This window comes from Myotis davidii, unplaced genomic scaffold (genome assembly GCF_000327345.1).
Source record: "Myotis davidii unplaced genomic scaffold, ASM32734v1 scaffold1628, whole genome shotgun sequence".
Classification (NCBI taxonomy): Eukaryota; Metazoa; Chordata; class Mammalia; order Chiroptera; family Vespertilionidae; genus Myotis; species Myotis davidii.
This window is the reverse complement of record NW_006299023.1, coordinates 26572-41420: the sequence shown is the minus strand read 5'-3', so window position 1 is coordinate 41420 and position 14849 is coordinate 26572. Positions and strand designations below refer to the sequence as shown.

At 37.3% G+C, this 14849-nt stretch overlaps 1 protein-coding gene across 1 annotated transcript in view; it reads right to left on the bottom strand.

The window, feature by feature from the left end:
• Positions 1-14849, bottom strand: part of LOC102753636 (target of Nesh-SH3-like) — an 81268-nt gene that overhangs the window by 42193 nt on the left and 24226 nt on the right. Inside the window, exons 12-15 of the mRNA XM_015571052.1 lie at positions 14117-14197; positions 11981-12058; positions 7854-7919; positions 5313-5387 (exon numbers count right to left, since the gene is read on the bottom strand). Of these exons, the coding sequence (XP_015426538.1) occupies positions 5313-5387; positions 7854-7919; positions 11981-12058; positions 14117-14197 (300 nt within the window). The remainder of the gene's footprint in view (positions 1-5312; positions 5388-7853; positions 7920-11980; positions 12059-14116; positions 14198-14849) is intronic.

Sequence of the window (14849 nt, the reverse complement as noted above, 5' to 3'; positions counted from 1 at the left end):
CACTGTCAGTGGCAGGGGGCTTCTTCCTGCTTTCCCTTTAGTCTCCCTGCATTGTGCCTACATATGCAAATTAACTGCCATCTTGTTGGCAGTTAACTGCCAATCTTAGTTGGCAGTTAATTTGCATATCACCCTGATTAGCCAATGAAAAGGGTAGCGTTGTACGCCAATTACCATTTTTCTCTTTTATTAGTGTAGATTGCTCTCCTCATCCTTGTCTCCAAATCTTAGCACCTATCTAAAAGGTCAGGGGTGATGAGCCAGCAGACTGGAAGATTTAGCCACAGCCCAAACACATTCCTGAAATGTAAATACACAAATCAAAAAAGGAATCTGGGTTTTGCTTGTCAAGCAAACTCCATTTGGGGGCAGTGAAGTGCACCTCATCAGGATGTAGAAAAAGGAGTCTGGGGTTCAAATATGGAACATATCTGCCAAACTACATGTGCCAAGGTGGTTTCCAAATTACACTTTACCTAGCACTTAGTGGGCCTTCAATAAATGTTGGCTGAATGAAATAATAGCTACACAACTCAGCAGCTCTCTTCTGTAGGGAGAAAGTTGAGAGACTGTCTAGCACAGGGTTGGAAAACATTTTGTCAAGGGTCAGATAGTAAATATTGTCAGCTTTGTGGGCCATATGTCTCTGTCACAACTACTCAATTATGCCAGAGAAAGCAAGCTATGTTTCAATAACTCTTTTTAAAAAAATATATTTTATTGATTTTTTACAGAGAGGAAGGGAGAGAGTTAGTTAGAAACATCAATGAGAGAGAAACATCGATCAGCTGCCTCCCTGCACATCTCCCACTGGGGATGTGCCCATAACCAAGGTAACATGCCCTTGACTGGAATCGAACCTGGGACCTTTCAGTCTGCAGGCTGACGCTCTATCCACTGAGCCAAACCAGTTTCGACAATGTTTCAATAACTCTTTATTTACAAAAGTAAACAGTGAGTTGAATTTGGCCTATGGGGCTCTAGTTTATGAGATCTAATGCATGCTTGTTGCATCTCTGAAGTTGGTTATAATATGTAGAACAAATAAGTTAGGCTGAGGCACAGCTCTAAAAGCCATGAAAAAAAGAGATGCAGAGATGGTGACCTACCTAAAACTTCAACCTCTTATAGGCTGCTTTCTAATTTGGAGGTGGAAAAATATTTATGCATATAGGTATGGAATGTACTTAAAGCAGGATAAATATCTGTAACAGTAAAATAAGAAACTTATTTTACTTGGCTCAAGATGGCCTAAATATTCCTGCAGTTTATGCAATCATAGTGAAATTATTATAGAGGCCCAAGTAGCCAAAGGCTGATAGTTTTGAGGCCTTAGAATCTTGCTTCTTTAGTCTTCCAAGGCACAACCTTAAGAGATGTGAGACCATGAAAAATATGTCCTATAAATCCTAAACACTTCATTTATCAACTGATTTTATCTATGTATATAAAGAGCCAGGGTGACCATAATGTCCTCAACAACCAAGGCTCCACCGAGCACTGGAAGTCAGTGCTGGGTTGCCATGGTGACCCAGCACTGATTGCAGCTGGTGCTGGTGCAACAACCCAGCACTGACTGCCAAGGGGGCTGCGGATCAGGCTCGGAGAGAGGCCTGCAGAGAGAGAGGCAGGGTCTGATCCATAGCCTCTGTGGCAGTTGTTGAACAGCCATTGCCTCTCTCTTTCTCTCTGGGCTTCGCCAGCAGCCGCACCTCTGTTTCTCTTTGGGCCTCTGGGGGGGGGGGTTCCTGTCAACCCTGCCTCTTTGATCAGGCCCAGAGATAGGCCCAGAGATACTGACTGGCATAGAAACTGACCAATCAAAACCATATCTGGGTGAATTGCGAGGAGCCAATGGCTGACTAGGAGGCAAAGCTTTTGATTCTGACTGGCATAGAAAGCGAAGACTTATATTTTTGATATTTATTTTATATATTTAAATGCCATTTAACAAAAGAAAAATCAACCAAAAAATGAGTTCACGTATCACCTCTGACACGCGTGTCATAGGTTCGCCATCACTGGACTAGACTGTAGGATAACAGGAATATGCATTTGATGCTGACTGGCATAGAAACCAACCAATCAGAACCTAATCTGGGTGAATTATGAAGGCAGAACCTAAGGTGGTGGCTGAGGAGGGGTTTTAAGGGCAGCAGCTGTGTGGTGTAAGGTGTAAGAAACCGGTTCAATTTTTTAATGACCGGTTTGGCAACATAGTGCATATGGCTGGCTATCAGTCCAGATATAGGGATTATGTGTTTTTGTCTGCCAAGAGCATCTCCTTCTGCTGAAAAAGGCTTTCCTCCCTGCCCCCCCAGGACCGAATAACCGGTCGCTATGATGCCACTGACCACCAGGGGGCAGACACTCAATGAATGCAGGAGCTTCCACCTGGTGGTCAGTGTGCTCTCTCAGCCAACCTCCTGTTGTCCCTCCCTCTGGCCGGCAGGCACCAATTGGCCCTGGTCGCCGGCCAGGCCAAGGGCCCCCCCCCCCCCCCCATTTCGTTCACTGGGCCACTAGTTTTATTATAAAGTATCTGGGTTGAAAACTTCAGCAAGGAAAACTATAGAAAAATGTATGTGAGATGGGTAATAAAGATATATATTCTGGGCAAGATGTGAAAGTTGGATAAGGAAGAAGTTGACACAGAAAAACTTTCATTAAGACTCAATGGAGGTTAGAAGTGAATGTGGATGAGAAAGTGGGACTGGGTCAGAGAAGAAAATAAACTTAATGTGAATACCTGCATTTCTGCAAACAAATCAGATCAAAACTATGCAGAATCAAAGAAAGGTAAACTCATGTAAACCTATAATCTGGAGAGAATATATTTTAAACATTCTTTTTCTTACCAATTTTTTATTCCCTAGGCAAATATTTTGAGAGCTGTTAAACCTTCCTTTCATAAGATGATAAATAATGTCATCTGTGATCCCCAGTTTTTGTACTGCATACTTCTTTTCTTGACTTAGTGCATTGGCTACATATGCCACGACTATTTCCAAAAGAAATGATAAAAATAGAAGCCCTTGCTTGTGTTCTTGATGTTAGGAGAAAAATATTTTGACTTTCACTATTAAGTATAATTTTAACTGTAGATTTTTTCACATATGCCCTTTATCAGTGAGGAAAATTTTTTCAAGCCCTAGTTTTCTGAGAGTTTTCATCATGAATAAATTTTGAAGTTTGTCTAATGGTGGTTTTTTGTATTTACTGAGATTGTCATATCATTTTTCTCTGCTCTGTTAATGTAGAAAATTACACTAATTTGTTTGAATGTTGAGCCAACCTTGTATTCCTGAGGTAAATGTCATTTGGTTGTTATGTGTTATTGTAGTTGACATGGAAATGTACCACCCAGATCTTAGAGGTTGATCTTGGATGCTATCTGCTGATCTCACTCCCTGCAGGTGGGTAGCAAGTGTTTTCCCGAAGGGAAATCCCAATAGGCAGACGTTAGAACACAGAATAGGTGCAACACAATTTGGTTGAGGATGGAGGTGAAGCAAGGATAAGGGTAAGAGTGAGCTCAGCTTTGTCTACCTATGCCCACCAGCTCCTTTCTACCAGCAACCAGCTAATTAGATTGAAAAAGCCCTGATAAAAGATTATGTAAGGCTGTTTCATGAGTTATTACTACATAGTTGAGTTCATCTACACAAGAGGGTAATATATGTCAGTTTGTGTTATAAGTGGCTCTGCAAAAATGTTTATATTGTTGATAAACTAAAATATAATGACTCTGTTTTCCCTCTGAAGAACAATGAGCACTTTCCTAGTGAGAATCAATGCTTGATTGTGCTGAGGGTTGAAGACTTTCAAGTTTGATCATAGCTAGTTGTTCTTTCATTTGCTTTGTTGACATAAGTGCTTTCTTCTATTTTTACTTAGACAAACTTGAGAGAATTACTTTGAATATTAAGAAGTTGGCTCTGTTTAGAGCCAGATTGTTCATGTCAAGTTGAGAAACTATGCATTGCCTAATCTCACTGTTGCGAAGAATAAAAGGAGCAGCTAAGGCTAAGCACAAATAAGTATCAGAACTCTCTTACTTTTCATGAGTCAGGAACTTTTAACAGTTGTCTCATTGCTTGGTTTGCAGGGAAGTTAATTCCTACAACTTCAGACACTATAATAACCTGATACAAAAAAGACATTCTAAAACAAATCTAAATGATTTTTATACTGAATATCTCCCGGTATTATTTACATCTCTTTCTCCTTAGGAAACATCATGGGTTGATTAAATATATATCATTAAATAAATTCTCATTTTCATGCTTTTTTACATAAACAATCACAAATCTTGTACTATTTAAAAAATATTGCCCTAGCCAGTTTTGTTCAGTAGTTAGAGCTTTAGTCTGCAGACTGAAGGGTCTTAGGTTTGATTACGGTCAAGGGCATGTACTTTGGTTGCAAGCTTGATCCCTGACCTTGGTCGGGGCACATGTGGGAAGCAGCCAATCATTGTGTCTCCCTCACATCAATGTTTCTCTCTGTCTCTCCCACCCCTTACATTCTCTCTAAAAATCAATAGAGAAAACAACATATCCTCAGGTGAGAAGTAACCCACTTTGTTAAGAGTAGCTTGGGTCTGCAATGCCTGGAGTACACAATCAACTGTGAATTTATTACAAGGGAATGATGCCATACCATATTAAGTCATCAAAACTATCACTTATACACTTAGTGAATTGGGTGTTTACATTTTTATCAGATCATTGTCCTAGTTATCTGTATGATACCTACTCCTATAGATGTGACTAAACTAATGTCATCTAATTAAATAATATAATTTGTAAACATTAATATTACTATAACAAGGGTGATCAATTGCCAATTCCCCTTCTTATTCAAATATTATAGTCAATATTTCTAACAGATTTAGGTCTGTTAAAATTTAAATGGTATTTGTGAAATTATAAAGTTGAAAACCAAGTGATTTTAGTCTCAAAAACCAAGCCTGTGTATAGGACATGTTTTGAAATGAAGGAAAACAGCTATTTTGATATTTTAATTTGATAATTCATATTTAATCAGCATCTTTTGAAGAATCAAGCCCATGTATGGTAGCTAATTTAGTGACCTGTGTTTAGAAAAAATAATAAATTCTCCTTTAATGTTTTTAGAGACATAGGATGTTTTGATTTTGGAATGCATTACAATTTTCAATTCCTTAAGCTAGGAACTTCCAAAACTATTAAAAAAGAAATTGAAGTGAGAATTCAACAAAACTATAAAAATTGAATGAAAACATTTATAGTTTTGGCAGCATCAAAAAGAAATAAATTTGTGATCATTACCTGTTCCCATCTCATTCCCTTTGGGCATCCCATTGGGTTTGGGTCTAGTAGGTCTTGTAGTTGTTTTATTCAGAACTATAATAAAGTGGGAAAGAAATAGTTCAGACATTTTCTTATAGTAATTTGTAGCCAAGGAAAACAAAACTTCCCAGAGAATTGTAAATCATTTAACCAAGCAATAAAAAAAGATGCCTTACCAAAAATTATTGTTTAGAATATAGAAACCACAATTCTGGTATAAAAATCACAGGCTTGTATTTGGAAATAGAAACCTGGGTTTGTACTCTAATGTTAACTGGCAAAGAAATTTATATTTCTAAATGGGAAATATCTTTCTTCATTTATAAGCACTAGGTGCGTTCCAAAATGAACTGAAGAACAATCAGGACTACCTATGCCGGTGATGGCGAACCTATGACACGCGTGTCAGAGGTGACACGCGAAATCATTTTCTGGCTGATTTTTCTTTGTTAAATGGCATTTAAATATATAAAATAAATATCAAAAATATAAGTCTTTGTTTTACTATGGTTGCAAATATCAAAAAATTTCTATATGTGACACAGCACCAGAGTTAAGTTAGGGTTTTTCAAAATGCTGACACGCCAAGCTCAAAAGGTTCACCATCACTGACCTATGCTAATGAAAAAACAAAACTGAAGTGTATTTACTTGTCAAGGCCTTAATTCATAACTCATAAGTTCATGGTCCTTTTGCACGAGTCTCTAGGTACAGATGCTCCTTGATAATCCTGGTACAAGCCCATCATTGAACACAAAACTGTAATAAAACCATTACAATTTCTTTCCTGCTCTGTTGACAGCCATAGCGCTATCAAAACTTTAAGAGGTCACCGGCCTTATCCTTCTCTTAGAAGACTCTTGAAAGAAAAGAACTAAATACACCGTGGTTAAGAGAGTAACCACTGGACCCTGATTGCTTGACTCTGAATCTACTTCCTAGCTCTTCTTATGTCTTAGCTTCCTCAACTCTACCCAATGGGACACAAGGCAAACACTCAGTCACTGTTAGCCATCACAGTAGGTCTTCGGGTTACGGGTTACGTCTGATGGAGATCCATTCCTATGGCGCCACATAACGCGATTTTCCCCATAAGTCGGAACCCACCTACATAAGCACCTATGTCACTCACATGGAGCACATATGCAGCAGTAATGAAGTGAAACAGTAAAAATTTTTTTTTAAAGAAATATAACAATTCCTGGCCTTTACTTATGGTAAATAAATGATAAAAAACATAAAACACGTATGTACATATTTCGAAATGACGGAACTGTTTTAAAATAAATAAATGGGAGATGGCGACGTAACCACGAAATGATGTACGTTGAATCCGACGTAACCCGAGGACTGCCTGTATTGCTACTATTCATTATTTTGTAGAAACACTTAGTATAACCATTTCTCAACAGTTATCATGATATAAAAGTTACATGGAGATATATTTGTTTATAAAAGACTTCTGTGCCTAATGCATTTAGGATTTGGAGGATTACTCTAAAACTTATTGGCTTTCCATAAACCAAAGAATAGAAAAAAATTATTTGTTCTTTCTTCCATGTGCCTGGAGAGATGTTAACCAAGAATATTAATTTATAAGCCAATTTCATAATTTATAAATTCAAGAAGACTTTGAGAAACACAGTAGGAAAAGGGTAGAAAACACCAGTCTTTGGTCTAACTTGTACTTTAGCATAGAAGTTATTTACATGGCTCAAATCAACCCCTCCAGTTAACTCTTCCCTAATAAGCTCCAGTAAGGGAGATCCTAGAACCTCTGCGAATTTAGTAAATTTAAAGTATTTTCTAATGTTTAATTATCACTTTATTTTTACTGTTTAAAACCTGAAAAATGATGTGCTTTTTTTTTATCATCAGAAGGAATAAAGTAAAAATATTCTCCCAGAACAAGAGCCTTTTATACTGAAGAGATTATCTTTTCTTAAAAGATAAATACTATTTGACTTGTATGCATGCATATAAGTACAACCAATAGACATAAGACACAGCAGGGGGTGGGGGGGGTGAGGGCAAGTGCTAGGGGTAGGGGAGGGTGGGAGGAGGTCAATGGGGGGGAAAAGGAGACATATGTACTACTATTTGTAATACTTTAAACAATAAAATAAAATAAAAAAGATTAATAATATTTGAAAGCAAGTAATATGTCACACAGAATGTTAATGCTACCTATAATTGTCATAGAAAATTGAAAAAGTGTGTGTGTGTGTGTGTGTGTGTGTGTGATTTATGCACAAATACTATTTCAAAAATAATTTCCTATTGATAAAGTTCTATAGTGGTCTCTGAAGCTGATCCTCCTTAAAAACCTTACTCAGGTCTTGCCAGTTCCATGGATCCATCATTACCTCTCCACTTATCTGCAAGGACCAGAATTTCTGTATGTCCTTTATTTCAATTTAAGCATATAGCTCTTCTTTAGTGCATCTAGCTGTTTCGATACAGTTTATATCTTCTCAGATGTGCTGACTGTTTGGGTCATCAGAAAGGGAAACAACTTACCAGGTCTGAGGGGTGGTTTTTCTGGTATTTTGGGCCTCCCAGGAGTAGTGTACAATCTATGTGGTGCTGAAACAGAGCAAATGCTTCATGTTTAATACCCTACACTCCAAAGCCCACTAAATCGAGATTTGGCACCCTAGGGACCAACAGTTTGTACATTGTGCATGGAAGTAGAAAGAACACTCTGCAACCGCCAATTATGCATTACAGCACTGAAGCTAAAGGAAAATAAAATAAGTGAAAATACTCATGATTGGATATTAAAATGCACATTGTCACAATGAGGTAGGTAATTTCTAATGTGTGTTACGGATGTCATCATTAGTCCACTTTTTCAAGGACATTTACTTTACCAGATGGTTGCTTAACATGGCAAACATAAAAGGCAGCCAAGCATTCGTCCATCCATCATCCATGTGTCCATCTATCCATCCATCCACATCCCTCAATTAGGTAGTCACTGTGAAACATTGTTTTGCCAAAAAAGACAAGTAATCTTAAAGGCAAAACATAAAATATTTTGAGTTAGGTAAGAAGAAAAGAGTAGAAACATATGATCTCTATCAAAATGTCTTGGCTCATGATCCCTGAAATGAATCAATGTTCACTTGGTGCCATCTATGACAGCGTTAGGATGAGAGAAAACCTCAGGGGTCCTGCCCATCTATCGAGGGAGAGCAAGGAGCAACAATTCAGAGAAGCTCTGGGACCAACACATCAATTTGTCACTTCCTGTTCCTGTAATCAAGGGCCTGGCACAGTGAGGATTCCAACTGAAGACTTGTTGAAGAAATTAAAAACGGAGTGAGCACTGTAAACAGGCAAATTCACAAGAAACTCAGGTCGGTTGCTTCCTAAGATTTTAAAATATGCATTCATCCAGGAATTTGTCCGTTCTTCCCTTCCCTCCTCTGCCCCCTTGACACAGCACACTGTCTCCTAACTCCAACTTTCTTGGTAATGCTTTAGCTAAGACCGGAGAAAAGAAATTCTTTTTTTCAAACTTGTAAGTAAATTACATTGCTTTTGTTCAGATCTTGAGGGGGTATTTATGCAACCATAAATCAGCAATGCTTTGCCTAACAAGTTAAAAAACACCTGCAAAACAGATTATAATGTAGCTCATTTATAAGCTTCCAATGTGAAGACCGATGAGCAGAATTTTGCCATATTTCAGGCCCAAACCAGCAGATATACACTGATATTCTCTGTAGATTCAGTGTGGGGCCTTCAAAGTGTAATAACTAGAGTGAACAGAGGCACCGATGCTATAAAATATGAATTCTTACACATCCTAAAATGCGTGATGATGATTAGCCCATGCTTTTCTTTAATTTTCTGTGAGAATGATAGGATTATCTGTCAATTCAACATATTTCAGGTTTTTAAAAAGAAATTTAAATTTAAAAACTTCAGTTAGACAGAAGAGACTTAGAGCAGAACACAAAAACAATCAGCACTATATTCATTACTTCGAAGTCACAGGATTTTTTATTGTTCCACAGTCTCTACTTAAATCTAGAAAGAACTTTAATTTTAAAAAAGCCAAAATATAATTTTAAGTTTCAGTGGTGAATTACTCACACATCTCATGGCCTTGAGAAATCTACTCTAGGGTTTCAGTTTTAAAGTTAAAAAAAAAAAAAAGACAAAGGAGCTTTGTGACAATGTAACTATGTAAACATCATCTCCATGTAGTTTTTGGCGGCCAATAATAAAAATAACTTTAAAAGATGGCTTCATATCTGAATAGTTCTATAAAAATCTGTGTAAAATGAACTTTAAAACTAAACAAACAGGGATTATTGGAGAAACACTGTGAATGATACAGGGAGAGGGGAAGGAGTATATTCAACTTGCCCAGGTGAGTAAGTATGAAAGGATGCAAGCAATAACATAATGAAAATGCTTCCCAAACGCACCTGCCAAGTGGATTTCTCCCATGGGCTGCAATGAGAAAGGCAGAGCAGGGGTGTCTGAGTATTCAGGGTGTAGCGTGCTTCAGGGGACTGTCTCAGCAGATAATGGAGCCCAGGGGCCACAGAGGAGGTGCTGGAGTTTCCTTGGAGCACTTGGGCCCCATGTTTGAGGGGTTGGAGGGCACGCGTAGAGTGCAAAGTTCAAGAGGAACCATTTCACCCCCACAGAATCTATATCCGAGCATTGTGTGCTGTCTTGTGCTCCTAATGCTTGATGTTACAAATAAAACAACACAGCACATCCAAAACAGAACAGTTGATTGGCCACCCCTTCGACAGAGCTCAGGCAGACGTGTATGAGGACTGGCCCAAAAGGTGCTCCTAGAGACACACATCTTGCCTTGACTAAAAGTTGTCCCCCTACCCCCAGGTAGGGCTATTGGGCTGGGCCAGGTTGTGGAAGTTACTCTCATCCTTAGATGAGTTCTTTCCTAGGATGTCCCTTCTCACCGCATGGAAATGAATCTCTGGTGAGCCACTCTCAAGATCCTTGGCACAGTCTAGAAAAGTGTGACTCCCGGGCAATGCAGCTGAGACTTAAGTTAAGGATCCTCAGAGCATAAGAAAATAATTAAAACATAGTATGTTATATCACTATGTTAAGATAATTCATATAATGATATCAAATCCTGGATATATATATATATCCAATCAACTGTGAAACTTCTATCTAAGAAAACCACGTTTTAGAAGGAATTTGATAAAAATTCTACACACATTCATACTAGTAATACAATAATGATATTCCCATTAAAGTAATAAAATGCAAAAATAAAGAACAGCCCTATGATCTTTCATCCTCCATTCTGAAACCTATAAAGCTCTAAAAAGCTGAACGCTTTCTCATTGTAACAGGACCTGCGCTGAATAGTCTTTATTTTTTCTGCTTAGTGTAAGTACATATATATTTTCCTGCAAAAAATTAATGTGCTTGATTATTAATTAAATTAACCCAGCTATCTTCCATTAAGCCAGACATTAAAGAAGTTTGCAAAAACATAAAAAAATAAACATTCAAAAATGAGGGTGGAGTATGGATGTAACATGATTAAACATCTGTTACTAATGAGGATGTGGGAGGGCTGTCAGTATATTAGGCTTCTGTGTGGATTTATAAATAAAAAAGTGAATAAGTAGAAAGGTGATAAAGCAAATAATAAAATAATCATTTAAAACATAATAAAAATTAAACCAAATAAGTAAAAATAATTTAGAAAAATTATGAGAACTGTCCTATGCCGTAGTGTTCAGTCACACTTATTGAATAAGTACATGTTGCTCTATTTACTATAAAATATACACCATAAAATTAGACTTCTTTTATTGTTATCATTTGCTCTTATTATTTCAAATTTTTTTCATTAAATTCCCCCACCCCAAAATTATAATAATCAAAATAATAAAATAAATTTGTCTTCTAACTCTTTAAAAATATTTGCTTTTGCTTTTTGGGCTTACTTCCATATGAAAGAGGCAGAGATGGGCAAAAGGGGTTATTTGGGGGGAAAAGAAAGAAAGAACACACAAAAATACTGGAAATCCACAATGATTATAACCCAGATAGGACAAAAACATCCTTCTGAGCGCATGAAGATGAGATAGAAATTTGTGTAGCCGAGTTTAATTTCCAAAATATAGAAAAGAAGAAATTAAAAATGGTCATTCCAGAGAAATGTTTCCTGGAAATTTAAATATTAAATCATCTTTAAAAACTGACATATCTTCTTACTAGTTTCCTTCCTTGGGCCACATATCAATGTGTCCAGCAAGTTGGGCACAGAAAAAAAAAAAAGGAGAGAAAGAGGAGGGTGGTGGAGGGTGGAAGAGAGGAAAGGTAATAAACATTCTTATTTATCAGATATAGAAAATGAGGTAAATGAAGGTCCATCAAGGAATAACAAAAGAGAGCTTTCATTGTTAGTTATCAGCCATCCATTCAAAAGTAAAGCTCTAACTAAAAAACGTGTCTTCCGACATTCACTGATAGTCATATGGACATTAATATTTGGCTGATGTCCTGCACCTATGAAATGAAAAAAAATCAAGTAATTCACTGTGATGAGAAATCACATTCTGTAAAGAAATTGTATTTCCTAATTTAAAACGAAGAAAAGAAGTTACTATACAGAGGTGGGAAAATAGTATTACCCCGAGTTGTCTTTGCTGACTCAGTTGTTCGTGGAATCTTAGTCGTGAAGAGCTCTTGGGTGGGTTGGTCTGTTTCTGCTGGGGAAAAGCACAGTAAGAGGGCTTGCTTTAAATAATTAACATTATAAGCAAGTGATAATAAAAGGGTAAATTGCATTTATCAGTATGCCCAGTAATCATGATAATTCAAAGTTAGTAGTAGATTTTAGTAACTCCCATTTATTATATTTTCTCTCTTTTTGCACTAATTTTTTTTAATGATTTTAAAAAGCTTTTAGCTCAGGACCATTATTTCATGATACTGGAGGTGATGATACTTGGATGTGTCTCCTAACTGCCTTCATGTCCTTTTCCTATTCCATACATTATTCCACAAGTTATTTAGGTGAGCTGGAAAAGAAATAGGTCAGATGAAAATATGTGTATTTGCACCATATAAGAATAAATTTTCTTTTATTTTCCTCGTGTGAAAAGCAAATTTTATGTTTACTGACAAATAGACACACTTCTCCTGACCCCTTCTCCACTCCCTCAAAAAGAAATAAGTATGGCAATAGTTCCACCTTCAATATTATCTTGGACTCATGATCACATCATGAAAATTACATTGTTCACTTTGGCATATGCTGGATCCAAGGAAAAACTTTGTGCAAATAATATACTGTCATCTTCTTCTTTGTGTTTCTGTTCTGCTTTATAATCTGGATTTGGCTCATGAGAGATACTTGAGATAAATGAGAGGTGCTGATTCTTGCTTCAATAAATCAAAATACATTTAAAAAATAGGGAGTGGAAGTTGGATAATTAGCCTATCTGGCATGGGTTCTTGAAAGTACTTTTGATTAATTTTCATGGGTGATCTTGACCTTGTGGGCCTAGACTACAATAGACGAATATTTGGTAATCAGGGTATATTTGCTCATTTAGTTTTTAATTTTTTTTTCTCCAAAAGAATTTTATTTTAAAATGTGACCTATAACTTCATCTCAGCAGCTATACATAAAGAATGAGTTTATTTGAAAAGGGAAGGAAAAAAGAAAAATAAGGCCACTAATTTAAACACAGTCATGTGTGATGTAGCATGGACAGGCAAAGGAGCCAAAAATCACAAGCTGGGAACACTTGTTTTCTGGTTCATTTTCAGCCAAGAGTCAGGCAGACTGGGATTTCCCACTATGAACTCCCCAAAAGCATGGCCAGCTCATCCCAAACAACTGTCCTGACTCATCCATCAACTTTTCTCCATGTGACCTGCGTGCTCACCTCATCAGACTGGCCGCCAGTCTGCCCTGTGCTCATTCCCATCTGTCTTTAACCTGAAAGGACCCTGCATTTTTAACTTCAACTGTTACTCCAGCTTAAACACCCAGTGCAAATGTCTCCTCTTCTGTGGAGCCTTCCCTGATGCCTGCAGGTAGTTTGCTCATTTCTCTATCACACTCATTTGCAAAGCATAACACTGGGGTGAATCCCAGGAGCTCTGGTGACTGAGTGTGTGGGTTCCAATTTGGCTCTGACGTTAGCAATGTGACTTGGCCACAATTTTAAATCCCTCTATGCCTCAATTTCCTAATCTGTAAAATGGGGCAAGTAATAGAACCTACCTCCCAACGTTGTCATGTGGCTTAAATTTAAAAATACAGGTAGCATTCTCAGGGGCACTCAGGAAGCACCACTATCCTTAAATCCTGTTTTCATATTACAGGGCAAGTTCTCCAGGGGAAGGATCCATCTTTAAAACAGTTTTATTTCGAAACTCCCATTGCTTAGCATTGTGCCATAAAATACTCAATAAATACTAGATACAATTTTTCTTTCAAATGCACTTTCAAATACAGAAGAAACAATAAAACATATAGCACTGATACACTTTGGGAACATTCTGCTTTTTAGAATACTTGAAAATTTGTCAAGGTGATTTAAAACATTCTCATTTTATATTAAAAATCACCATAAGGATTAGGACAAATATACAATTAATGTAAAAGAATCAAGTGAAGTGGAGGTTTTATATAATGGTAGAAAGAAACCCTCTATTGCTTGGAAACAACATGAGCACAATGTAATATGGTTTCTTTAAGAGCAAGCCCTAGAAGGTAGGTCCTCCCTGGACTGAAATATCAAAACAAAATTTACCCAGAGTGGTTTGTAGATCCTCTTGACTAGAACTTGGTGAAATCATAGGGATGAAAGGGCTGCTTCGGGTCTCTAAAGGAGCTGCAAAAGATAAGCACCAAGGTTTTCAATCCCTACTTTCAAAAGCCAGTGCCAGATCAGAGTATCGTATGAGATTCCTTTATTTGAAACAGAAAAAGGAAAACTTTGAGTTATGGAGAAGAAAATAAAGTGTGCACATGGCCTTAGGAAAATGACTGAAATATTGGCATAATGGTTCTCAACTGTGTTTTTCCACTAAGATAGATAATAAATGCCATTCAATGCTTGACACACTCCATGACCATATTGGCAAGATGGGGTGTGGACCAGTCCTGGTCCTGAGTCTGTCAGCTGTAGTTCTCCCACCCAACACAGCACATAGGATTACAACACGAGTGAGGATATTATTACTGTGCTTGCTACAATCATCGCAGGTCTGCTCAAGTTTAATTTTAAAAATAAGCCATTGGCAAATTTTAGTATTTTGACCAATATTAATGATAATTACTTGCCAGTAATGCTCACAAATTGCTAGTATATCGTAACAGTATAGCTGAGAACCACTAAACCAGCAGAAAATGTTAACTGGATGGGCATGAGTGAGGTGGAGTCATTTGGAACATGGAGATAAATGAGGTAGGTGAGGATGGGCTTGGTAGTGAGCTGTCTTAAGCTGGTCTTCAGAGCAAAACTTTTACTTTTCTATTTTGGA